This window comes from Cervus elaphus, chromosome 7 (genome assembly GCF_910594005.1).
Source record: "Cervus elaphus chromosome 7, mCerEla1.1, whole genome shotgun sequence".
In the NCBI taxonomy this organism is placed as follows: domain Eukaryota; kingdom Metazoa; phylum Chordata; class Mammalia; order Artiodactyla; family Cervidae; genus Cervus; species Cervus elaphus.
This window is the reverse complement of record NC_057821.1, coordinates 45,680,882-45,708,271: the sequence shown is the minus strand read 5'-3', so window position 1 is coordinate 45,708,271 and position 27,390 is coordinate 45,680,882. Positions and strand designations below refer to the sequence as shown.

Genomic DNA, 27,390 nt, shown 5'->3' with positions numbered 1-27,390 from the left:
AGAACCCCAACTGGGTTAGGCTCGAGAAGGTGGAAGATTTTATTTCTAGTGGACCTTGAGCTTCCTTGTAATACAGTAGCTAAATGACACACCTATAGGCCCCATGACAATTCCAAAGTCAACCATAAAAGTGGGTGGTGACTAATTCCTGGAAATCTCTGCCTCTTCCCCAAATTTGTTGGTGTTTTCAGTTGCTAAGTCCTGTCCAACTCTGAGACCCCATGGACGGCGGCGCACCAGGCTTCCCCATCTGTCACCAACTCCCAGAGCCTTCTCAAACTCATGTCCATTGAGTCGGTGATGCCATCCAACCATCTCATCCTCTGTTGTCCCCTTCTCCTCCCGCCTTCAATCTTTCCCAGCATCAGGGTCTTTTCCAATGAGTCGGCTCTTCTCATCAGGCCACAGTATTGGAGCTTCAACTTCAGCATCAGTCCTTCCAGTGAATATTCAGAGTTGATTTCCTTTAGGATTGACTGGTTTGATATCTTTGCTGTGCCAGAAACTCTCAAGAGTCTTCTCCAGCACCGCAGTTCAAAGGCGTCAATCACTTCAGCACTCAGCAGTCAGCCTTCTTTACGGTCCAACTCTCACATCTGTACATGACTACCAGAAAAACCACAGTTTTGACTATATGGACGTTTGCTGGCAAAGTGGTGTCTGGTTTTTAATTCGCTGTCTAGGTTTGTCATAGCTTTTCATCCAGGGAGCAAGTGTCTTTTAATTTCAGGCTGCAGTCACTGTCTGCAGTGATTTTGGAACCCAAGAAAATAAAGTCTGTCACTGTTTCCATTTTTTTCTCCATCTATCTGCCGTGAAGTGATGGGACTGGATACCATGATTTTTGGTTTTTAAATGTTGAGTTTTAAGCCAGCTTTTTCACTCTCCTCTTTTACCTTCATCAAGAGGTTCTTTAGTTCCTTTTCGCTTTCTGCCATTAGGGTGGTGTCATCTGCATACCTGAGTTTATTGATATTTCTCCCTGCAATCTTGATTCCAGCTTATGATTCATCCAGCCTGGCATTTCACCTATGAAATTACCCAGCCCATAAAAACTAACAACCCTGTACCCTGGGGCCTCTTGCCTTCTGAGATGGCCCACACTTTGTCTATGGAATGTGTATATCCCTCAATAAATTTGTTCTTTCACTCTGGCTGCTTCTTGAAGTCCTTCCTGTGAGGAACCAGGGACTCTCACTTGGCAACCCTCTCCAGGGACTCGCCTGAGACCTGGGAAGTGACCATCCTCTTGCACCCCATCTTTTTCCCTGCAAAAGTATTGCTTTCATGCAAACCAGGCAGTTTTCTACTGTCCAAATCACTAACCACTTACAATCAACCCAGATTTAGTCACTACAAAAGAAGGCAAGTAGACTCATCATATGAATATTTTCAATGTCAGGCGCTGGACAAACTGCCTTTCTTCCTCTAAGCTTACAGCTTTATTGAGGTACAATTTACACACCATAGAATTGAGGTGTGTTATTCAGAAATATAATAATTTATATACTGTAAAACTCACCTGTTTCAAGTACACAACTAAATGGTTTTTAGTATATGTACAAGTGTACCACCATGACCCCAATTGAATTTAGAATATTTTTTATCACCTGCAGAAGAAGCTTCATGCCCATTTGTAATCCTTTGTTTTCTGTCTGAATAGATTTGCCTTTACTGGACATTTTTAAGTCAAGCCACAGATACGCTTTTTCATGTTTGTCTCCTTCTACTTAATGTAATGATTTTGAGGATTATCCAGGTTGTAGCATGAATCAGTACTTCTCTTCTTTACATAGATGACTTCTATTCTGTTATGGGGGTAGATCATGTTTTGTTTACTCATTCATCTGTCGATAAACTTTCGAGTTGTTTCTACTTTGGGGCCATTATGAATAATGCTGCTATGAACATTCCTAGGCAAGTCTTTGTACAGGCACATGTTTTCATTTCTCCTGGGTAGATTCTATAAGTAAAATTACAGGTCCAGGGACTTCCCTGGAGGTCCAATGGTTAAGATTCTGCGCTGCCACCAAAGTGGGCACAGGTTCTATCCCTGGTTGGGGAACTAAATCCTGCATGCCACACAGTGGGCCCCTAAAAATTTAAAAATTTCTAGTCCATGTGGTAACTCTATGTTTAATATTTTGAGGAATTGCCAAGCTGGTTTCCAAAGCAGGTATACCATTTTGCATTTCCACCAGCAAGGTATGAGGGTTCCAATTTCTTCACATACTCACCAACACTCATTATTGCCTTTTTACTTTACCCATTCTAGTAGATGTGAAGTGGTATCTCTTTTGGTTTGATTTGCATTTCCCTATTGAGCAATGATCTTGAACATCTTTTCATGTGCTTGTTGGCCTTTTGAATATTGATTGGACGGACTGCTGCTGAAGCTGAAGCTTCAATACTCTGACCACTTGATGCAAAGAGCCAACTCATTGGAAATGACTTTGATGCTGGGAAAGATTAAAGGCAAAAGAAGTGGGTGGAAGAGGATGAGACGGTTAGATAGCATCACCGACTCAATGGACATGAGTTTGAACAAACTCTGGGAGATTGTGAAAGGCAGTGCTACAGTCATGGGGCTGCAAAGAATCAGTCACAACTTACCGACTGAACAGTGAGCAATGATGTTGAAAATCTTTTCATGTGCTTGTTGACCTTTGGTCTGTCTTCTTGGAAGAGGACTAAGTGCCTCTTGGACATTACTTCTTTGAATCTTGGCGTTGTTTCCACCTCTATTTTATAGGTGAGGAGACAGATACGGAGAGTTTGTGCTACTTTCTCAAGGACATCCAACTCATAAGTGCCAAAGACACTTGAATTTGTTTTGAAGACTGGGTGGATTAAAAGATGAAACTGTCCAATGTTGAATTAAGGACACCTTGCTAAAATGCCTGGCCACAATGTCAATTCCCGTTTCTTCTTCCTGAACCCTTTGACTGACAATTGGTTAAGGTTCATTTAAAAAATAAAGTAACCCTTTTAACTGAGATACTGTATTAAGATTTGAGCCCTTTTCTGTGGTTTTATGCAAACCACAACTCTTCCTCCTCTGAAGGATAAAATGGCTACAATCCCTTCCTGTCTAGCCAATCCATATGTGCTCTCTCTAGTCTATGACCTTCCCCTTCCAGCTCTTGAACGGTGGGACACAGGACTGCTGCTGAAGCCGGAGTAAGTGTTTGTGTCACTTTTAGTTTTTCTTCCATTTCACAAGCTTTGCCCCGCGGCCTCAGTCTCCTTTAGTATGCATGTGCATTGGTCTGTGTTGGCTATATTTGACCACCTAGAAACACAGGAGGGGGCTGTTTAAATCCACACCACTTTGCTGCTCCCAATACTATTTCTTGTGTTACTGAGCTTGACAAATTTGGGGCAGAGTCTGACAGAGTTTCACAAGCGTTTGTTTTTACCTCCAAGGATTCATAAATGTGTCTCTCTAGTTTTATCCTTATTAGGAATGAAGGGAACTTCAAATTCCTGTAATCTTTGCAATCCTAGCTAAGCTCCTTCTAGCCATGGTGAAAAATCATAACAATTTTTATGGAAGGTAAACCAGCCACCCGGGTAGAATTTTCTGTGCCAATACTGAGCTGTGTGCAGCTGTTTGTGACTTTACAGGGCTTCCATGGTGGCTCAGCTGGCAAAGAATCTGCCTGCAATGCAGGAAACCAGGGTTCGATTCCTGGGTTGGAAAGATCCATCCCCTGGAGAAGGGAATGGCAACCCACTCCAGTATTCTTGCCTGGAGAATTTCCTAGACAGAGGAGCCTTTACAGTCTCGAGCCCTAAAAAGCCACAAGGCTTCAATCTTGTGAATCAGGCCAAAGCCAGGTGTGGGGGTGGCTTTCTAGCTTCAAAGCCATAAAAGAGAAGGTTACGATAGGAGGGGAAATGAAATTAAGGACAAGGCAGGATTGAGAATAAAATTAATCGTAATGATAGGTCTCTATTGACAAGACATGGAGACTCAGAATAGGAACCCAGAGTTGTTCTGGGGTTCCCCTGGTGCCAGTGAAGCTGGAACCGGCTCCGTCTTTCCCCAAAGTGTACGGAGGGTTTTTAGGCTTCTCTGGTGGCTTAGTAGTGAAGAATCCGCAGGAGATATAGGCTCGATCCCTGGTCTGAAAACATCCCCTGGAGAAGGGAATGGCAACCCACTCCAGTATTCTTGCCTGGGAAGTCACATGGACAGAGGAGCCTGGCGGGCTGCAGTCCACGGGGTCGCAGAAAATCGGATGTGACTTAGTGACTAGACAGCAAAGGAGGGCTTTTCGTTTGTCCCCAGACTGCTTCCTGTTGAGGCAGCCTCTTTCCTTGTCATACCTTGTAGATGCTGCTAAACTTCCCAGCCGTGTCTACGCAGGCTGACCTGCTGGGCGCGGCTGCTGAGACGCTGCCTGCTGATCCTGGTAGTGTATTCCGCCCACAAGGCCCGCGGCAGCCGGAGACCCTTGTCTATCCACCTGTGGAGGAGAGAGCTTTGTTCAGTTATTATTGTTATTATTATTTTTTAACAGGTGCCAGACAAATGACTGCTTTCAGTAAATGCCCTGGCGTGGAAACTGTTGAAAATGACTTCCTTGATCTAACACCCCACATTAAAAACCAGATTTCAGAATCTCAGAGGAGCAAAGTTTCTGTTTGGTCAGAAAGGGTGGGGAAGAGCTGACTTTGGTCATACTAATCTCTAGGTAGAATTGTCGCCCTGTGTTACCTTTATAGACGGGGGCTATTTCCACAGCCTTGGTGCCTCCAATGTTGGCACTTTTTTGGAGGTTTTGTTTGTTTGTTTTCTTGAATTTTGTTTGTTTTTTGTGTTGTTTTTGGCAACACTGAGCAGCTTGTGAGACATTAGTTGCCTGACCAGGGATTGAACCCCTGCCCTTGGCCAAGAGAGAGCAAAATCCTAACTACTGGACCTCCAGGGAAATCCCTGGCGCTGCTTTGTTAGTGAAAGTAATATAAATGTGGCTAAAGAAGAAACTCTGTGGAACAAACGTTATCTCCAGGAGAGGGTAGAAAGATTTCATGTTAATGCTTCGTTTGACTAAGTCATTTAAACCTCTGAGAAATCCTCTGAGGGAGGTCGATATTATTCTTTGCAATTTTCAGGAGTCTTCCCTGGTGGTTCAGTGGTAGTGCTCTACCACTGCAGAGGGTGTGGGTTTGATCCCTGGTCCAGGCACTAAGATTCCGCTGCAACTGAAGATTGAAGACACTGCCTGTTGCAACTAAGACCCAGTGCAACCAAATAAGTAAATATTAAAAAAGAGTGATTAAAGAAAACCCCTCTTTCCCTTAAAAAAAAAGAAAGAAAAGAAAATACTCCTCCTTGAATGTCTAGAAAATGTTTGAAGATCTTAATGAGTTTTCAGCCTCTTAAACTGATTCCAAAATTACTATGCTTAAAATACTTAGAGACTTACATGAATAGTATAAAGAGCTCCCCTATACCCTTCACTTACACTCCACAACCCACGACATTCTACCATATTTGCTTATTCTTTGCTTCTGCTGTCTCTCCTTTATACCTTTCTTAAGCCATTTGCAAATTATCTCTTACCATTTCAAAGTATAATAATCTCTAACAACAAAGGTACCCTCCTGCATATTTTCCTGTCATAGTATAACCGTCAAGGGCTGCGGCGTTACTCTTTAATCCACAGACCCTACTCCAGTTTCACCAGTTGCATTAATAATGTCCTTCCTAAGCTTAAAACCTGAGTAAGGATCTTGAGCTACACTTAGAGGTCGCATTTCTTTTGTTGTTGTTGTTCGGTCACTCAGTCGAGTCCAACTCTTTTTGACCCCATGGACTGCGGCGCGCCAGGCTTCCCTGTCCCTCACCATCTCCTGGAGCTTGCTCAGACTCATGTTCGTTGAGTCAGTGATGGCATCCAACCATCTCATTATCTGTCATCCCCTTGTCTCACCTTCAATTTTTCCTAGCATCAGGGTCTTTTCCAATGAGTTGGCTCTTCGCATCAGGTAGCCAAAGTATTGGAGCTTCAGCTTCAGCATCAGTCCTTCCAATGAATATTCAGGATTGATTTCCATTAGGATTGGTTGGTTTGATCTCCTTGCCATCCAAGGGACCGTTCTTTAATGTCCTCTAATTTAGAACAGTTTTTCAGTCTTTCTGTGTCTTTCAAGGTCTTAGAATTTCAAAAGAGGGCAATCTGATGTTTCCTCATGGTTAGATTCAAGCAATGTCTTTGGGCAGAGATATCACAGAAATAACTCTATAGAAGCATGAGATGTTGATTTGTTCTGATGGTGGTGATGTTAACTTTGACCCTTGGTTAAAATAGTGCTTGCCAGTGTCTCTACTATAAGTTCTTAACTACTTTGAATTCATTACTAAAAACTGATCAGTATGTTGCTGGAGAAAACTTTGAAGCTAGGTAGATATCCTTTTCTTCAAATGCTCACACCCCAGCCTAATCATCCACTGTTGGCTCTTGCCTGACTCTATTCCTGGGTCGGTTGCCAACTCCCTGTTTTCTATATTGGTTAGTTGGCTTTCATCTGTAACATCAGACTTTCTCTTTCCCCCTAAGTGTTTGTTCATTTGTTTATATTCCCATGGACATGGATTCCCATTTTATCCAATGGGTCACTATCCAATCCATTACTAGTTTCACTTATTTTTGGTACTCAGAATGTTGTGTTCCAGTCCTGGCCAGTGGGGGCCCCTTCAGGCTGGCTCCTTCATCAGCCCCCCATCACTCTTTCTGGGACAAAGGAGCCCTCCCAAGCTAATCTTATACTTGACCTACCCCAGCTTTGGAGTCAGCCATTTTCTCCAATGAACCCTGGTTCTGTTTAGTAGAGACTGGTATTTAGAAACCAAGATCTGGGCATGGAGGGTTTTATTACTTCTGTGCCTTTTCAGGGGTCAGAGCTGAGATTAAAATTATATATTTATGTGTACACACAATGTCTGTATACACATGTGACCCACAAACATGTGCATTCTAAAACACATACTCCAACTCACTCACATATCTCATACATTCACATACACATACCTGTCTATCTATATCTACCTTTGTATCTATGTGTTGTTTTTGTTGTTTAGTTGCTCAGTCGTGTCCAACTCATTTGGGACCCCTTGGACTAGGGCCCATCAGTCCAGGCTCTGCTGTCCATGGGATTTCCCAGGGAGGAATACTGGAGTGGGTCACCATTTCCTTCTCCAGGGGATTTTCCTGACCCAGGGATTGAACACAAGTCTCCTGCCAGTCTTCTGAATTGCAGGTGAATTCTTTACCACTGAACCACCGGAGCTTCCCATGTAACTTTGTCTATCTATATATATCTATATTCAGTTCAGTTCAGTTCAGTTGCTCAGTCATGTCCGACTCTTTCAACCCCATGGACTGCAGCACGCCAGGCCTCCCTGTCCATCACCAACTCCTGGAGTTTAGTCAAACTCGTGTCCCTTGAGTCAGTGATGCCATCCAACCATCTCATTCTCTGTCGTCCCCTTTTTCTCCTGCCTTCAATCTTTCCCAGCATCAGGCTCTTTTCAAATGAGTCAGTTCTTTGCATCAGATGGCCAAAGTATTGGAGTTTCAGCTTTAGCATCAGTCCTTCCAGTGAATATTCAGGACTGATCTCCTTTAGGATGGACTGCTTGGATCTCCTTGCAGTCCAAGGGACTCTCAAGAGTCTTCTCCAACACCACAGTTCAAAAGCATCTATTCTTTGGCTCTCAGCTTTCTTTATAGTCCAACTCTCACATCCATACATGCCCACTGGAAAAACCATAGCTTTGACTAGACGGACCTTTGTTGGCAAAGTAATTGTCTCTGTTTTTCAATATGCTGTCTAGGTTGGTCATAACTTTTCTTCCAAGGAGCAAGCATCTTTTAATTTCATGGCTGCAATCACCATCTGCAGTGATTTTGGACAAAAAAAACAAAGTCTGTCACTGTTTCCACTGTTTCCCCATCTATTTGCCATGAAGTGATGGGACCAGATGCCATGATCTTAGTTTTCTGAATGTTGAACTTTAAGCCTACTTTTTCACTCTCCTCTTTCCCTTTCATCAAGAGGCTCTTTAGTTCTTCTTCGCTTTCTGCCATAAGGATGGTGTCATCTGCATATCTGAGGTTATTGATATTTCTCCCGGCAATCTTGATTCCAGCTTGTGCTTCATCCAGCCCATTTCTCATGATGTACTCTGCGTATAAGTTAAATCAGCGGGGTGACAATATACAGCCTTAATGTACTCCTTTTCCTATTTGGAACCAGTCTGTTGTTCCATGTCCCGTTCTAACTATTTCTTCTTGACCTGCATTCAGATTTCTCAAGAGGCAGGTCAGGCGATCTGGTATTCTCATCTCTTGAAGAATTTTCCACATAGGTATCTATGTACCATGTAGGTACCTATGTACCTATCTATTTATATCTATCTATCTATGTACCTATCTATCTCTGTCCGCTTATTAAAAACCATAGGGAATTCCCTAGTGGTCCAATGATTAGGACTCACTGCTTTCACTGCCATGACCCAGGTTTGATCTCTGGTCGGGAAAGATCCCACAAGCCTCACAGCAAGGCCAGAAAAACAAACACAAATTCACATGACCTCCAATTCCAATCCAACAACAAAGGCTTCTTTATTCTCCAATTCCTTCCCCAGGAGTGAGGAACCAGGCCCCCATTAAGCTCAGCACATTCACTCATCTTCCCCCACTATGTAAAGGGTCTTTCCCATGATGCTTAGCTGAAGTCCTGGCTCCAAGACATGCTGGTCCCATCTCCACCAGTGGTAGCCTTGGCCTCTGGGAAGAGCGAAGGAGCTTGGAATGAATTTTGATGCCCTTATAGACATATTTGTATTGGAAGGCAGCTCAATATATAAATATATAAATTCAGAGGTCGCTCCAATGCCACCCAACTTCGTGAGCTTCGGTATGTGTTGGACACTTCTAAGTCTCACTTACTCATCTGTGAAATGGGGATAATAATTTGTGCCTACTTCACAGAGTTACTGTGAGTATTAAATGACAGTCTACACGAAAATTGGTGACTTGTTCTCTGCAAAAAGAGAAGAGTTGGAGATGGTTCACAAGGGCTTGGTCCCCAGAGAGTATCTTTAGGTGCCTAGTTAATTACTAGTTCAAGGGTGGGACCTTGGAAACCCAGTTTGGCCCAGGACCAATTAATTACTCCTCTGGATCAGGTTCAACACCTACAGAAATGTGACCACCTGAAGGGGGAGCTAGAGAGGCGGAATTTGGAAGTCAATTCTACGGTAACATCAACCAAAAGGAAAAGACTTGCCCAGATTGTTTTCTGAGCAATAAGGAAGCTTAAAAGAAAAGATTTATAGTGCTCCGGACCCAGTGCTTCCCAGCACATACTGATGGACTGAATGCCAGAGAAAGAAAAGGAATGTTGGAGAAAGTCACGTGCCTTAGTGAAAGAGCATAGCTCTCTCTCTCATGGTTTTCCGTGAGGCACACCTGGGTGCTGACTCCTAGCCGCCCCTGGGCCTGTCTGAACGGTATGGGATGGGACGCCCACCAACAGCGGGAGCTCTGGGGCAAAGCTGCTCACAGTCAAGTCGCGGGTCAGCCACTTCTAGCACAGTGAGCCTGGGCTGGGAGGTCACCGGGAGACCAGCGACCTTCTGAGCTGAGACTCGGAGTTTCCTCATTGGGCAAGAGGGAGTGAGAGCCGCCCGATGCCCAGCTACCTACCCCTGTATCAGTCACACTCCCCGGCATCCTGTGTAACATACATTCTGCTTGTCAGCCCAGGTGTCCCCCCAGCCCTGTCTAATCTAGACTGTTGTTGTTGTTTAGTCCCCCAGTAGCGTCCAACTGTTTTACGACTCCGTGGACTGTAGCCCACCAGGCCCCGCTGTCCATGGGATTTTCCAGGCAAGAATACTGGAGCAGGTTGCGGTTTTCTTCTCCAGGGGATCTCCCTGACCCAGGGATCGAACACGGGTCTCCTGCATTGGCAGGTAGATTCTTTACCACTGAGCCACCCTGGAAGCCCCTAATCTAGATTACAAGTGCCTTAAAGGCTGGCCCTTGGATTTGTGTTGGTGAGCAACAGTGGGGGTTGAATTCAGTTGTGACCTCCTGTTCTATCTCCTCTTGGGTCCTTTCCTGCTGGACATTGCTCACTGGTAGGAAGGAGAGACCTCTGCGTCATGACTGAGGGTGGCTGGTGTCAGGAACCAGAGTGGAAACAGCCTCGGTCTGCTTAGGGAAGAAGTGATGGAATGTGGTCTTGCAGAGAGTTTGGCCAGAAGTGATAACCATAAATACGAGCTGTTTCAGAAAGACACCTGATTCCTTGCCCACCTAGGAGACGTCGCTGAAAGAGTGTTTCTGAGAGAAGGACTTTGACTCTGTTCTTCTTTCATTCTCATTCATTCATTCATTTCTGGTGAGACACCATATAACGAAAAAAAGCGCACATATCATTAGGGTTCAGCTCGATACGGTTTCACAAAGTGGACGCAGCCACGCCGTCGGTGGAAGGACACAGGACGTGACCAGCATCCTGCTCACGGCCATGATGTCTGACCGCACAGACGCTTTGACCTGCCTTTGTCTTTTATAGAAACGGAAAGGCACAGCATGTACTTTTCCTGTCTGCCTTTTTTTTTTTTTCTTGCTCAATGGTATGTTTGTGAGATTCCCTTTTTGGTGGTTACAGACAGTTTTACGACTCGTTCTCGTTGCTGTGTAGAGAACAGGAAGTATGCGAAGTTGGGGTGGGAGGGAGGGAGGGTGATTTTGCCCCCCTGGAACATTTAGCCATATCTGGAGACATTATTGGTTGTCACAACCCGGAGAGGGCGCAAGGGGTAATACGGGCATGCGGTGGGTAGAGACCAAGGATGTTGCTAAATATCCACTGGACAGCACCCCCCCCAACCCCCCAAACAAGGCCTATTCAGCCCAAAATGCCAGTAGCGCTGTGGTGGAGAAACCCTGCTATGTAACAACCGTTCGTGGGCGTTTGGGTCTCTTATGAATGTGGCTGCAGTGAATGTTGAGCTGTGTGACCTTTTAACTGTTGTTTAGTCACCAAGTCTTGTCCAACCCTTTTGCGACCCCATGGACTGTAGCCCACCAGGCTCCTCTGTCCATGGGATTCCCCAGGCAAGAATACTGCAGTGGGTTGTCATTTCCCTCTCCAGGAGATCTTCCCAACCTGCGGATGGAACCCGTGTTTCTTGCCTCTCCTGCATTGGCAGGTGGATTCTTTACCGCTGAGTCATGTGTCCTTCAAACACATACAAAATACCTGGGGATGGAATTGCTGCGTGAGGGAGGTCTGCGCTCAGCCTGAGTAGATATCGCCAATGTTCTGGAGTGATCCCGGTTCATGCTTCCTCCTGCAGCGCACCGATGTTCTGGTTGCTCTCCATCTGCACCAATATATGGTATTTTCTGACTTTTTTTCATTTTTAAAAAAAAATGTTTGTCTCCTTTGCCTACACCCTCCTCCATTTCAGCTTATGGCACATTGGATACTCAAAACATCATTGTTTGTCGGTAAATAACCCTAGTCTATACTTTGTGAAAGACTGGGATTAGGATGGGTGTGCGCACTGTGTACAGTAAATTAGAGAATGAATTTGGGGCAGGATGACCTGCGACTCGGGTTTCTCTTATTTAAATAACAGCAACTAGCACCATTCTATCCATTTTCTTCCATTCTTCCTAAAAGTGCCAATTACCGTAGTGAATTTGCCATAGTAAATTTTATTCAAGGAATCAGGCTATCGACCATTTGAAGTCACGGTTTGGGAGATTTTTTTGCTTTTCTGTGGGTTTTTTTTTTTTTTTTTTGGCCGTACCTTAAGGTTTGTGGGAATCTGAGTTCCTGGATCAAAGAATGAACTCAGGTCCTCGGCAGTGACAGCTCAGAATCCTAACCTCTGGACTGCCGAGGAATCCTTGGCATTCATTTTTATTCAGTATTTCCAAAATATACAGTTTTTATTATCCTGAAATAGTGATTTTTTGTTTTGTTTACGATATATTGCTTAGTCTTAAAAAAAATAGATCAAGTGGGGTCACTGAGGAAAAAATAATCATAGAATTTTGGCATCTGATCCTTTGGTTCTCAAACTTTAGTCTCAAGAACTATTAGAAATGCAAATGATTAAATTCCACCTGGAACTAACTGACTTCTTGGGGTAAGGGACCTGCAACCTACATTTTAACAAGCCCTCCTTGTAATGAGAGGTTGAACAGAAGGTTGCAATCTTTTGATCTAAACTACTCTTAACCTCAAGTCACAGGCACACTTAGTTTGGCTTTTGGAAATAAATGTTTTAGTAAAGCAATGAGTCAGTTCTTCTTCCAAGGTTAAGCAGTTAGTTTCCACAGGTAAATTGAATGGTAAGTCTCATCCTACAATGTTAACTTGTTGTTCAGTAACTCAGTCATGTCTGGCCCTTTGTGACCCCATGGACTACAGCACACCAGGCTTCCCTGTCCTTCACTGTCTCCAGGAGTTTGCTCAAACTTATGTCCACTGAGTCAGTGATACCATCCAACCATCTCATTCCCTGTTGCCCTCTTCTCCTCCTGCCCTCAATCTTTCCCAGCAGCAGGGTCTTTTCTAATGAGTCAGCTCTTTGCATCAGGTAGCCAACGTATTGAAATTTCAGCCTTTCATCAATCCTGCCAATGAATATTTAGGGTTGATTTCCTTCAGGATTGACTGGTTTGATCTCCTTGCAATCCAAAGGACTCTCAATAGTCTTCTCCAACACCACAATTTGAAAGCATCAATTCTTTGGTGCTTAGCCGTCTTTATGGTCCAGCTCTGACATCCATATATGACTACTGGAAAAACCACAGCTTTGACTATACAGATATTTGTTGGCAAAGTAATGTCTCTGCTTTTTACTACACTGTCTAGGTTTGTCATAGCTTTCCTTCCAAGGAGCAAGTGTCTTTTAATTTCGTTAACTGGCTATGACTTATTTGGAATAATGGATTTTTTTTTTTTTTTCATTTTCTAAGCCCCTCCCCAGTTTCAGACTCTTTATGGTACCAGTGGCTACACTTCTGCTACCAGAAGATTGCCTCCTTCCTCTGCAGGTTTTGACATTTGCCTATGGGGATTTGTGAGGACTGTCTTTTGCAAATATTTGCTTAGCTCCTGTAGCATCCAGGAAGTGTTTCCTTGATACCTTTGTGCCATCAAAATGAGATGCAGATCAGTTCAGCTCCCACTACCATGATAGGGTTTGGTGGGACTGCCTTCTGTACCCACCACCTAAGCCTTGAAAGTTCTGCATGTTAATCTTCCTCCCCACTTTGAGGCAAGCGTTTGAAATCATGCTTCGGGTTCTGTGATCTAGACAACAAATTCTGCTACTGCTAATTAGAAGAACAGTATAGAAAGTAAAATGATTGGGTCTCCAGAGAAGGTGGATTTTCCCCAGTGAGCTCCCTCGGAGAGCTCTCAGTTCTGGGAGAAATTGTTATTTTAAAGATGTGCTTAGAAAATGTCTTCGTCCTTCTCTTTAGCATCATGATCATCACAGACACGGACTTCCCTGATGGTCCGGGGGCTAAGACTTTGTGACTCTACTGTGGGGGGCACAGGTTTGATCTCTGGTCGGGGAACTAAGATCCCACATGCCTTGTGGTATGGTTTTAAAAAAAAACTGCATAGATACATAGACAAACAAACAAAAGGCTTCGTTTATAAAACATCTGGCCACTCAGAACAGAATTGTTTAACTGACTGTCCAAAGTGAAATGGACTGTCACTGTTCTCTGCTTTTTCATGAGATACTGTTAGTTCCAAGGGAAGAAAATTAATCCTTATATTTTATAATTAAGGAATGAATCCCTGAGTCACTTGACCTCCTTCAATAGCAATGCAAACCACACACAGATGACCTGCTGAAGAACAGCCACCAGTGAGGCCAAGAAACGATAGCATCTCACCTCACTAACCGAACCTTTTCTGCTGACATGACTTTGCACCTCCGTGCCACGTCAACAAACGTCACCAGACCCAATGCTTTCAGTACCCGCGCGCTGATTTATCATTATCAGTCGAGTGTTTTTGTTCAAGCCTCCGTCCCCTCCATTTCTTTCCCAACTCCAGGGTAACTGTTAATTGTGAATGGCAAAACAGGTCCCAGAACAATTATGAAAGTATAATGAAGTTTGCATTAGTCCATGCAATTAAACCAAGGAAAGATGCATGAGGAATATGACTAGAATTCAGTACTGATGTGGTATATTTGTAGGTAGGTCTTTGAACAGGCATGTACTGTGGGGGAAGAGAGAAAAAAGCACTATTTGTACAGTAAAATGACATCTCTGAATAGCCAGAAATCGGCCTGAAAGAAGGGAAAAAAAAAAAAAAGTCAGAAATGACTCCTCTAGCCTCTGCTGTTCTGACATATAAATTAAAACAGTGGACAAATGTGAGCTTCAACATGCCTTCTTCCAGAGCTGAAAATTGCACTTTCAAATGCCCAGATGATTTTGGACCCGTTTGACAAGCATTGAACACGTGGTGTGCCAGGCCCTGGTGGAGCTGCTGGCTTGTGAGAGAAACAGGAGGTGAAAGTTCTTGCTCTCCTGCACTCACTCTTTAAACACGACCAGTTCTTTGAGGTCGCAGTTCACTGACTTAAAGGTTTTTATCTGCTGCCCTGCCAAAGAAATTCTACATTTACCACTCTCCCTGGGAAATTTCTGCACATGAGGCTTTCTAGTTTTGGTGTTCTTGCTAACTCTTGTAATTTCCCCAACTGGAATGCCTTCTCCTTGCTCTGTCTGAATCTCACCATTGGAAGCTCTTGCAAACCATCCCAGCTCCAAGGGAATTGTGTGTTTCTCTTCCCAGTTCCTGTCACATTTATTGGACATCTTCTTGTTTGGAACTGATCCATAGTCTTTCCTGTTCTGTCGGTTGTCTTTCCAGCTGTACGTATTTTAAATCCTAGTAAAGATACACTTTCCTACAGGTCAGGGGCCATATCTCATACTTCCTGGATTCCATCACTGTTGCTTAGCGATTCACCTTACATCATGCTAAATTGTACTTCATTCTAAAAGCTGGAAAGGGAGGCTTCCCTGGTGGTCTAGTGGTTAAGACCCCACACTTCCAACGCAAGGACTGGTGTTCGAGTCCTGGTCGGGAAACTAAGATCCCACATGCCATGTAGCACAGCCAAAAATTAAAAGAATAAAAATGAAAAATAAATAAAACTAGTTTTAAAAATCTGGAAGGAATCATGGAGAACATCCTTTTTATTTATTTTTAAGTTATTATTATTTTTTAAAATATTTATTTGGCTACGCCAGGTCTTAGTTTCAGCGTGAGGGATCCAGTCACCTGATAAGGGGTTGACCCTGCATTGAGAGAACGGAGTTTTAGGCTCTAGGTCATCAGGGAAGTTCCAAGAACATCATTTTTAAAGAAGAAGCCAGTGGGAGCCTAAGATCACATAATCAGTTAAAGGTAGAAAATTCACCAGTACCCGGGTTTCCTTATTTTTCCACCATTCCCTGTTAGTAATTGTAGGGTTAATGGGTAACCTTTCCTTGAAACATAAGAGAAAGTACATCTCATATGGTTCCCCCCCCCTCCCCGCCAAAAAGTGATTAAAAGTTGTGTTTTTTTAATGTTATGTAAAAATGTTATTTAATCTATCTGGTCAGTCAACGTGGTCAGAGCTTTTGCTTCTCGGGAAAAAAGATACCCGTTGTTCTGTTCCCAATTCTAGTTAGAAGAACATTTACCCATGAGCACTTAGAACTATGGGGAATGTGGGCTCCATTCATTCATTCACCTGTTCATTCATTCAACACATTCAACACATATAAATATAAATAAATCACCTAAGTAAGGTAAAGTACATATTTCTCATCACAACGTGGAACACAGGAAAATAATAATAGAAGTAGACTCTACTCATTCACTGTCTGTTAATTCCTTACTGACCTTGGGACTTTAAATCTCTCCCTTATCTTTATTTCTTTATTTAAGGAAATCTCAAACAACTTCAGTATCTGATGTCCTGTGAATATCTGCAGGACTAAAGCCTCAACTGGAAGAGCCTCCTACATTTCCTTCTACTTCTAGAAAATGTAGTTAACTGAGGCATTGCTATCACCCTTGCTTTGTAGATTAAGACGCTTTACTATAGTTATGTGTAAATGGACTCAAGGGGCTTCCCTGTTGGCTCAGATGGTAAAGTGTCTGCCTGTAACGCAGGAGACCTGGGTTCTATCCCTGGGTTGGGAAGATCCCCTGGAGAAGGAAATGGCAACCCACTCCAGTACTCTTGCCTGGAAAATTCCATGGATGGAGGATCCTGGTAGGCTACAGTCCATGGGGTCGCAAAGAGTTGGACACGACTGAGCAACTTCACTGGTTCAAATGGACTCACTGGACAAAAATTTGAGCAAACTCCAGGAGATAATGAAGGACAGGGAAGCCTGACATGCTGTAGTCCATGGGGGTCAGAAAGAGTTGAACATGAATTAGGGGCTGAACAACAGCCACACTATAATACTATTATTATTATTACTGACAAGTGCCTTATGCATTTGTGGGCTGGCTCATACTTTCCACCATGATTTATTTTGCTCTTGTTCTTCTTCCAGTTGGCACTTGTTGCCTGGGAGCTTCTCAACCCAATGTCTTACGTGGTGCTCCTTGGGCAAAAAGGTGACATCCAGGTTTTTCAGAACAATAACATGCAAGGTCTTTTATGACCTTTTATGACTCAGCCTGGCAGGCAACAAACTCCGGGTGCTGCTCCCTCAGCGCACCTTCTGTAGGTCTCCCAGCCTCAGGCAAGTGCTACCTTGCCTCCTCGCACAGAAAGCCTAGGGGTGCTTTGATTATTTCTCCTCCTCCACTTTGATTATTTCTTTATTTTGCTGAGACTGGGAGTCTTCCATCATTTCACAAAAAAGGATGCCCTTTTCATTTTGGAGCTATGCTCCAGCCAGCTTCAAAACTGGAAAAATTCTTTTTTTTTTTAAATTGAACTATAGTTGATTGAAGGTTTCCCTGGTGGCTCAGATGGTTAAGAATCTGCCTGCAATGCAGGAGACACAGGAATGTGGGTTCGATCTCTGGTTCGGGACGATTCCCCGGAGAAGTAAATGACAACCCACTCCAGTATTCTTGCCTGGAGAATCCATGGACAGGGGAGCCTGCTGGGCTACAGTCCATGGAGTTGGAAAGAGTTGGACACAACTCAGTGACTAACACACACACATAGTCAACTTACAATGTTTCATGTGTATAGCAAAGTGATTCAGTTATCCCTAAACACGTATTTATCTATTCTTTTTCAGACTCTTTTGCATTATAGGTTATTACAAGATATTGAACATAGTCCCCTGTGCTGTTGTGTTGTACGGTAGGTCCTTGTTGGTTATCTACATTTTCGTGTGTATATGTTAATCCCAGATTCCTAATCTATCCCTCCACCCCCCTTTTCTCCTTTGATAGCCATAAGTTTTCTTTGTCTGTGAGTATATTTTTGTTTTGTAAATAAGTTCATTTGTATTCTTTTTTTTATTTCACCTATAAGTGATATCACTTATAGAAAGATGATTTTCATCTTTCTCTGTCCGACATACTTCATTTAGCTTGATCATCTGTGTGTGTGTGTATGTGTACACGCTCAGTTGTTCAGTCATGTCCAACTCTTTGCAACCCCATGAACTGTGGACTCCTAGGCGTCTTTGTCCATGGATATTTTCCAAGCAAGAATACTGAAGCGGGTTGCCATTTCCTACTCTAGGGGGTCTTCCCAGCCCAGGGATCAAACCCCCATTTCTTGTATCTCCTGCAAGGGTGATTCTTTACCACTGTGCCACCTGGGAAACCCCCATGATCATCTCTAGGCCCATCTATATTGCTGCAAGTGGCATTATTTCATTCTTTCATATGGCTCAGAAATATTCTATTGTATGTATATATACACCACATCTTCTTTATCCATTCCTCTGTCAATGGACATTTACGTTGCTTCTATTGTAAACAGTGCTGCAGTGGACATTGGGATGCATGCACCTTTTCAAATCAGAGGTGTTGTCTTTTCTGGATATCTGCCCAAGAGTGGAATTGCAAGATCATATGGTAATTCTGTTTTTAGCTCCTTAAGGAACCTGAATACTATTCTCTATAGAGGCGCACCAAGTTACATTCCCATCATCAGTGTAGGAGGGTTCCCGGAAAAACTCAAATGATGCAGAAAACAATAAAAGCTTCTAAATGGAAGAAAGAACAAGCTTTTAAGGTGGCCTGGGGAGGGTAAACATGTCTAGCCTGATTAACTGTCTATTTCAGGAACAATTGCTGCCAGAGCGAGCCAGAGGTGGGATTGCTGGGCCTGCACGCGGCTCTCCTGCCCTTGCCTGCAGTCACGGGCAGGGAGGCAAGGCTGAGCTGTTCAGTCTCAGCAGCAAAGAAACAAAAAAAACCCCAAAATGCCTGGTGTCTGTGCTGGAAAAGCAGGGCTTATGGCCTCACAGGAAGGAAAGGGAACAGTGGTCTTTCGCTGTTACAAGTGTTTTGTTTTTTTTTTTAAACTTCTCCTGTAGGGATTTTTCAATACCCAAGGGCAGACAGGAAAGACAGCTATATTTTCAAAACTCAGACAATGCTGCTTTAAGTAACAGATTGAATACCAAAGAAGTATGCTGAAAGTTCCTAATTGGCTAATGTCTGTATTTCTCAATAGAGTAATATTATTAACGTCTACCCTCTAAGCCTGTGGAAATCTGAATCCCTTTCTTGCCGGCCAGTTGGAAATAATAATGTAAACAGACTCTTGTGGCCTCATTAAGTCATGTGTCTGAACACTTTGTCAAACTGCAAATATTTAAAATATTTTAATATTCATTTAAGCCAAAAAGGCTTTGCCAAACTAGATATTGAAATTACTCTCTGTTGTTTTGAAACAAAATAGATTATGGCCTGATATTTAAAGGTATTATTTGGAGGGAGGAGGGAAGCAGCCTGGGATTCAATTTTCCATTATCTTGAACTATGGAGACACTAAAAATTAGATTAGTCTGTTCTGTCCAGCTAAAGGCTCCATCTATTTTTCCACTTAGCATAAAAATCCAAAGGTGGGTTCCATGCAGAGTTTATTTGTGATAGATCTTAGAGGATGAGGAGAATTTAGTAAGGTAGGGAGAAAAATAATGTATGAGCTGGAAGAATGAAAAATGTGAGCAATAAAAGGTAGAAGGAAAACCTGCCACGGCTCAGCAAGTGATGAGTCATTCAGCTGGAGTACAGAGTACCTTGAGTCGTGGGGATTAACCTTGCTTTTCCTGCCTCTGCTGAAAGCAAAAAAATCAGCATATTGCTCTATTAATTTTATTGATAGCAGAGTAGAGACTTTTCAAAAGGGAGCAGGGAAGGGGCATTAAAAAACATTTTTTTCTTCATCGGGTGGGGTGGCCATAGTGCGTTACTGCTACAGAATGAAGGTTCAGAGGGTTACTTTCAGATCAAAGGTGCTGGGAAATGGGAAGGCAGGCAGTAGTTGCATGGGAAGTCATCATAAAGAACATATGTTGATCTGCATGAAAAAAGAAATGGCCACCCACACCAGTATTCTTGCCTGGAAAATTCTACAGATGGAGGAGCCTGGTGCGCTACAGTCCGAGGGGTTGCAAAGTGTCAGACACGACTGAGCGACTTTCACCTTCACTTTTCATTGTAAAGGTACAAGGCAAACAGGATGGGTGGCATATGCTCTAAAACCCTGAACTCCCCAACGATTTGGGGGATAGTTTTTAAGAAAAATTTGGGGATGAGGGCGGCAGGGCATGTGACTGTTCTTACTGACTGGAAAGCTGAGCGCCGAAGAATTGATGCTTTTGAACTGTGGTGTTGGAGAAGACTCTTGAGAGTCCCTAGGACTGCAAGGAGATCCAACCGGTCCATCCTAAAGGAGATCAGTCCTGGATATTCATTGGAAGGACTGACGCTGAAGCTGAAGCTCCAGTCCTTTGGCCATCTGATGCAAAGGCAGAACTGACTCATTGGAAAAGACCCTGATGCTGGGAAAGATTGAAGGTGGGAGGAGAAGGGGATGACAGAGGATGAGATGGCTGAATGGCATCACCGACTCAATGGAAATGAGTTTGAGCAAGCTCTGGGAGGTGGTGATGGACAGGGAGGCCTGGCGTGCTGCAGTCCATGGGGTCACAAAGAGCGACTGAACTGAACTGAGATAGCAGGGCTCTTTGCTCATCCTCTACCTGGGAGGGGCCCTAGATTCTGCAGATAAAATAAGGACACTGTTCCCTGTATGCCCTGCGGTGGAACCAGGACCCGCCCCAAGGATGTACTTCAGTTTCTTGGCTCTTCTCCCCTTTTGTCTGCACGCTCCCCCCCTCCCCCCGCGATTAGCAACTGTTTGAATCTGCCCTTTGGAGGGCAGGGAAAGTCAAGGAGGCTGAAAGTGAAAGTGAAGTCGCTCAGTCCTGTTCGACTCTTTGCGACCCCATGGACTGTAGCCTACCAGGCTCCTCAGTCCATAGGATTTCCCAGGCAAGAATACTGGAGTGGGTTGCCATTTCCTTCTCCAGCGGATCTTCCCAACCCAGGGATCGAACCCGGGCCTCCCGCATTGTAGGAAGACGCTTTACCGTCTGAGCCACCCGGGAATCCCGATGAAAACTTATTTCCTACAAACAAGAAATAGGGGACAGGGAGAGGCCTTGTCCCGGGGAGGACCCCAGGGGGTCCTGCGCTGTCTCAGCCCTAGGACAAGCAGCACTGGGGGAGGAGAGGGGCTGCGCCCTGATCTGAGTCACAGGACACGGAACCCTACACTTTGAGATCCCCTAGGACAGGAACTCCTTTCAGCTCCCGATTTGGAAAAGAGAAGGGCGGGGCCCCCGCGGTACCGTCGAGCCAGTTGGATGAGGCTTTCTTTGGGACCTTGTCGCTGCATTCCCACCCACCCTACCCTGACGCGGCATATTTGAGGATGGAGGCTACCGGGTACACCCAAGATTGTGCTGGGAGGGTCGAGGGACCCTCCCGGTCACGGGAAACAAGCGGGGGTGAGTGTCGCAGCCTGTGGGGTGACTAGCAGGAAATGGCACGCGAAGCGCATCATTTCGACTTTCTACTCTTACTGTACTCATTCCCCGAGTGACCACGGCAAGGGGGAGGGGGTCGGAGAGAGAAAAGCCTTGCGAAATGGGAGAAAAAATAGTTTTGAGAAACTAAAGCTGCAGGCGGCGGGTGGAAAGGAATGACCGGAGTTGTAGTGAAACCGGCAGCTGCGGCGAGCTGGGAAGCCGCTGGGAGGGGAAGAGGCTGGGCTTAAGGCAACCTGCTGCGGGGTGTAGACAAAGGCGGCTTGGGAGGCGGAGGCCGGGGCGGGATCGGTCGCTACTATCAGCCTGGGGAGAGCGCCAGCGGCTGGACTCCCGCGTGGAAACCCGGGAAATTCACCAGCCTCCCCTTCAGGGCAGGAATGCCCGGAGTATGCACCAAGCTAAGAACCCAGAGGGAAAAAGTAAGTTTGGGAGAGGACTTAGCCGATTTTGACGGTCTTTGAACTCTGAACTCCTCTTGGAGGCATGCCTTCGCCGATGCGTTCCCTCTTCATCGTTTCTGTCTCTTGTGTCATCGTTTTCATCGTGTTTTGCGTGTTCAACTTTGGGGGAGAGCAAGGCTTCCAGAAGCTAAATAACTCAGACACTTGGATGCTGACTCAAGTTTGCACATCCCTTATCAAAGACAAAACAGCATTACTCTGGAGAAACAAACTGATGATGTATGAGAAGTCTTCCTGCAAGGCATCCGTGACCCAAAGCCACTACATCACGGAGCCCTTATCCAAGGAAGAAGCCGAGTTTCCTTTGGCATATATCATGGTCATCCATCACAACTTCGACACCTTTGCAAGGCTCTTCAGGGCTGTTTACATGCCTCAGAACGTCTACTGTGTACATGTGGATGAGAAAGCGACAGTTGAGTTTAAAGACTCAGTGGAGCAGTTACTGAGCTGCTTCCCAAATGCTTTTCTGGCTTCCAAGATGGAGCCCGTGGTCTATGGTGGGATTTCCAGGCTCCAGGCTGACCTGAACTGCATCAAAGATCTTGCAGCCTCGGAGGTTCCGTGGAAATACGCCCTCAACACCTGTGGGCAAGATTTCCCCCTGAAAACCAACAGGGAGATCGTTCAGTATCTGAAGGGATTTAAAGGGAAAAACATCACCCCTGGGGTGCTGCCCCCAGCTCATGCAATTGGGCGGACTAAGTATGTTCACCGGGAGCACCTAGGCAAAGAGCTTTCCTATGTGGTAAGGACCACAGCCTTGAAGCCGCCTCCTCCCCACAATCTCACCATCTACTTTGGCTCTGCCTATGTGGCTCTGTCCAGAGAGTTTACCAACTTTGTCCTCCACGACCCACGGGCCCTTGACTTGCTCCAGTGGTCCAAAGACACCTTCAGTCCGGATGAACATTACTGGGTGACGCTCAATAGGATTCCAGGTATGTAGGATTCCCTATTTCATGTGAAGGCAACATTCTGTGCTTGAAAGGGCTTTTCGAGCGCCTGCTCCTTTTCGATTAGGAGATAAAAGCTGAAGTATGTAGTTTTCACCTGAATTCTTTCTAAACCCTGAAAGAATGATGTTCTTTAGGTGACAATTCAGAAGTCTAACCAAGCCAAACCAATACCTCTTAGTGGTATTGATCTGCAGTTCGTTGTGTTCTCTTGCATTTATCATCTTATTAAATCTTTGCCGCAGTCAGGATGAATTGCGCCCCATCCCCTCTGGTGTTCTTTCTTTCCCCCAGATTTGTCAGAATTGCTGTAACCCCAGGGCCATTGGCTTGGCCACTCCCCTGCCCATTCCTAGTTTCCCCCTCATCAGCCAGATGTCATCAACTCTGAGAAGCTGAACTGACCATCCCACTCTTTTCCTTCAGAGATTTTCATCATCTTCTGGAATTATTAAATCTACTTATTTGCATGGATTTGTTTTTGGCCTTGTCTGCATTAGCTCTGTGAGGCGGGTCATTTTCTATTTTACCTGCTGTATCCTCCTTGCAAAGAACACATAGTAAAATGCTCAATAAAAAAATGAATGAATGAATGAGGCAAAGCATGAGGCTTTACTGTGGCACCACAGCTGTCTCCCTAAGACCCAGTAGGCAGAGAAATATTTGGACTCATGCACGTACCACATCATAGGCATCACATTTTAAAAATATATTTATTTTTAACTTCAGATAAATAATGAGATTCCAGGAGACGCTCTTTCCTTTCTCATCTAAACAGTTCTACCTGTGCTAATGGACCAGATCAATGATTTTTAAAACTATATAAAACGTGATTGGATTTCTTCTGAAGGAAACAGCATGCTTTGGACTCACTGAAAAATACAAAATGGATCTCTGATGAACTCGACAGCATTATTATAGCTAGAGAAAAACAATCATTGTTCTGGTTTTTGGGGGGCTGCCAAGTTGGAAACACTGGTAGGTGCTCTTAGACTGCAGGGCAGGGCCTGCTGGGCGATAAACACGCCAGCATTCTCTGGAAAATGCCGTGTTTGGTCTCTGAGTCCCAGGGTGACTGGCTGGGGAACAGGGCTTGCTCCCATCAACGCACACTCTCTGTCCTGACCGCCCTCTGCCTAGGGCCTCCGCCTTTTCACCTTTTACGTGTTGTTTCCATCTTGGGTGGGGAACATTAGGTCCTTAGAGGCTGGTTTTCATGTTTAAATGTTTATTCCCTTTGTGTTTTCACTAGCCTGTTGAGATTTATAATGGTTTGATATGAGCCACGTGGTTCCAGAGATATCATATTGAGATGAAGGCAGTTGTCACTTCACAAAAGCCAGAATTGTCATTTCTTAAAAAAAGGAAAAAACATGGGTTTGGGGTTAGTGTTAAATGTCTGTGTTTGCTTAGCAGAGGGATGGTTAGTCTTAGCAATGTCAAATCAACTTAAGAAAATCAAGGAAAAAATGATCTTTCACCGCCCTCCTCCCGCCCCCTTTTTCCACCTTAGTCCCCTTCTCCTTTCCAGCCCTGGTGAAATAAAGGCAGGAGGCTGAGAGTGATATACCTGGATAGGCTCAGGAGACAAGACCACTTTTGCCGTAGGTTCGTGGGGTAACTCCCTGCCTTCTGCCCTCTCTTGGTGAGTGTATGGTAGTAGTGGTTTAGTCACTAAGCCGTGTCTAACTCTTGTGACTCAGTGGACTGGAGCCTGCCAGGCTCTTCTGTCCAGGGGATTTTCCACATAAGTCGTCTCTTGGAACCTCCTATCTCCCCAGCTACAAAATAAAAGACCCAATAGGCAAGACCCGTTTTTTTTGTTCCTACATATGCCTCCTTTTTTTTTTTTTTTGCAGAGGGCACAATACTCAGAACCACATAAACACATAGCACGCAGCTGTTGAGAACTTGTAGAAAGGCCAAGATACTGGTGAGTCTAGACTCCCTCACTCTTGTTGCCCCTTGGCCTTGGCAAGTGCATGTCATCACCCCTATGGGAAACTGGAGGTGAGGGCTTCGCGCTGAGGACCCTCAGTGATCTGATTCTTCAAGGGATGCCTTTCAGAATATGCCACTTCCCAGGGGCTTGTCACCTTCTTCTCTTACATTCCGGGTGGCATCCTGGTTCAGGGAGCTGGCAGGAGGATATCCTGCCCAAAGGTGGGCCCTTCCCGAATCACAGGTGACAGAGAAAATAAGCCATCAAGTGCTCTGGCCCCGCTGCTGGACCGCCCCTTCTTCAAAGGCGACGCCAGTGCTCCAGTCTCTCCGGCGGTTTTCCACTTGAGCGTTCTCTGTGACTTAGGATCGGGTGCGTGAACCTGGTTCTTTATTAACAGGCACCCTTTGACCATATCAGCTCTTTCCTTCTCTGTGTCATGTTTTAAGGGGAAAAGTCCTTTGATAAACACAACATAAACATCTTTCTCCAAGTTCAGATAGTGCTTTTCCTTGCCTCCCTCAAAGTTTCCTTCTCTCTCTGTCTCACACATCCTAAAAGATCTTTTTTTACGTAGTTATTTATTTACCTCCTTGGCTGTGCCAGGTCTTAGAGGGATCTTTAGTTGTGGCTTGCAAACTCTTAGTGGTGGCAGGTTGGATCTAGTTCCCTGACCAGAGATCGAACCTGGGCCCCCTGCATTGAACGTGCAGAGGCGTCTTAGCCACTGGACCACCAGGGAAGTCCCGCTAAATATCCTAAAGTGTTTGTGTTAGAAAGACCCTGCACAGACATATCGTGCTCCCTGAAACACCCACGAAAGGACTGAGACCATGAACATACTAGGATCCTGTTTGTGAATGATATCAGAAAACTAAAGAAGAACAGTTTAAAATGAGTGACTCCGTGAAAGTATATTCATTGAGGTAGGACGGAATCGCATATCCTCACACTGCTTTTTTTTTTCTATGTTGTCTTTCTATTGAGACAATGAATTCTCTCTTGGTTTCCAACACTTAGGTTTTCTCTAACTCTGTTAGAATGAGAAATGGTGCTGGCCAGGCCAGAGAGAGTCCTTCTTTGGGGGAGGCCAGGAAGAACGGCTCTCATTCCATCCTGTGTGGCTGTGTACAGATGGATTATCTCGATTTCTACCTTCTGGCCACATTCTCAAAGGAAACCCTTCAGGAGCACGAATTTCTCTGACTCCTGCTATAGAGCGTGGGGTTTAGGGTGAGCCTGAGGCTCTATCCTGTGCCCCCAGTATGAATTCTGGTTCCTGCTGATGTTTCCGAACTTCTCCAGTCTTTGTTATCACTGCTATCTGTCACCTGAAGAAAAGCCTGTTTTCTCTAGTTTTTCTGGTTATTCCCATAGCATTTTCTTTGGCTTGTCTGCCCCAGGGCAGAGTGCCAGAGACCACTGAGATGTTTTAAGTCTTGTGTGGTTGTTGAGTGTCTGCAGAAGCCAGTGCTGGTCAAGCTTTTTCACAGTCCCTTCCACAAGAAGCTCACTTGTCTTCTTGTCCCACTTTACAGTGGATCTAACGAAAACCTAAAACTAGACTTCCCTAGCGGTCCAGTGGTTAAGACCCTGCCTTACGGTGCAGGAAACGAAGATCCTGCACGCCACAGCTAAGGAACCTGCATGCCGCAGCCAAAAAAGGGCTTAGAATAGTTTGAGAAAAAAAGAAAAAGAAAAGGCAAAACTGCTCCATGCTTTGACTTTAGCTCCTTTTTACCCCCCCTCCCTGTTCTTTTGGATTTTTGCTCATCGTTCCTCTGACCTTTCTCATGCCATGAGGCCTTTCTTCCATAAGAATGTTTTCATTTGCCTTTTCCTCTTTCCATTTTGTATACTTTTGTTTCTTTTGAGCCCCTTCATCAAATAGATTACCTCAACCTCAGAAATGACCACATTTCCTCATCTTTCAGTACTAAAAATAGCGTGTTTCTTACTTTGATTTATTTTGCTTTTTTAACTTTGAGTTTTATTTATACGTGGACTTTCTTTGGGTGTGTGTTATGACTCTTTGAGGTGCATGTGACAGAAATGCAACTCGAAGTTGCTTAAACAAACGCACCAGGATTTACCGGATCGTGTCAACAGAACTGAGGTGTCCAAGGAGGGCCTCCAAGTAAAGCTAGACCACGGCGCCAAACAGTGTATTTCAGATTCTAATACACCAGAGTCCTCTCTGTAAGGTGACCAGTTGTCCCTATGTGCACATGTCTGAGGGAGCATCTTGGGCATGGGCCTTCCATGCTAAAGCCAGGGAAGTCCCAGTTTGGTCTGAGATGGTCACTGTATCTCTGAGTAGATGGTTTTCAGTTTCTCCCTCCCCACATGGTGTCAGAGAGACTCAGAAGTAGCCCCAAGTGTTTGCTTCTCACAGCTGGCCCTCTCGGGAGAAAAGAAAGGTTTTTATTCCTGACAGTCCCAGCAGCAGCTCAGGGGAGTCATCAGAATAGCCGTGTAGCACAGACGTTGAAAGCTGGACCCAGGAGCCGACCAACTGCTCTGCCATTTACAAGGCATGTAACTGGACAAGTTACCTAAATGTGGGAGCCTCAGTTCCCCCATCTGTAAAATGGAGGAAATAATGATGTTTACATCAGATCTGTGAGGCTTCAATGAGTTTGGCCAGTGCCCAGCACATATTTTGAGCGTTCATTTTTTTTTATTGTTGTTACGGTTATTATTATCATGTTCTTCACCTGTAATATAGATATTCATTCAATAAATTTATTTTATTGAAATATAGTTGGTTTACAATGTTGTATTAGTTTCAGGTATATAGCAAAGTGATTCACTTATGCATACATACATACATATCCCATTTTCAGATTATTTTCCCTTACAAGTTATTACAAAATATCGAGTATAGTTTCCTGTGCTACACAGCAGATCCT

General features: G+C 44.5%; 1 protein-coding gene across 5 annotated transcripts in view; it reads left to right on the top strand.

Moving 5' to 3' along the window:
- The window catches only part of GCNT2 (glucosaminyl (N-acetyl) transferase 2 (I blood group)), an 88,761-nt gene that overhangs the window by 10,927 nt on the left and 50,444 nt on the right, over positions 1-27,390 (top strand). For 2 of the 5 annotated variants that reach the window (XM_043908564.1, XM_043908561.1), the window contains exon 1: positions 21,084-22,521. The exons of 2 other annotated variants lie outside the window; for them this stretch is intronic. In XM_043908564.1, the coding sequence (XP_043764499.1) occupies positions 21,603-22,521 (919 nt within the window). In that variant the 5' untranslated portion in view covers positions 21,084-21,602. Of the gene's footprint in view, positions 1-21,083; positions 22,522-24,395; positions 25,368-27,390 lie in introns of those variants that run through there. One more of the 5 variants, XM_043908567.1, reaches the window with a different exon arrangement.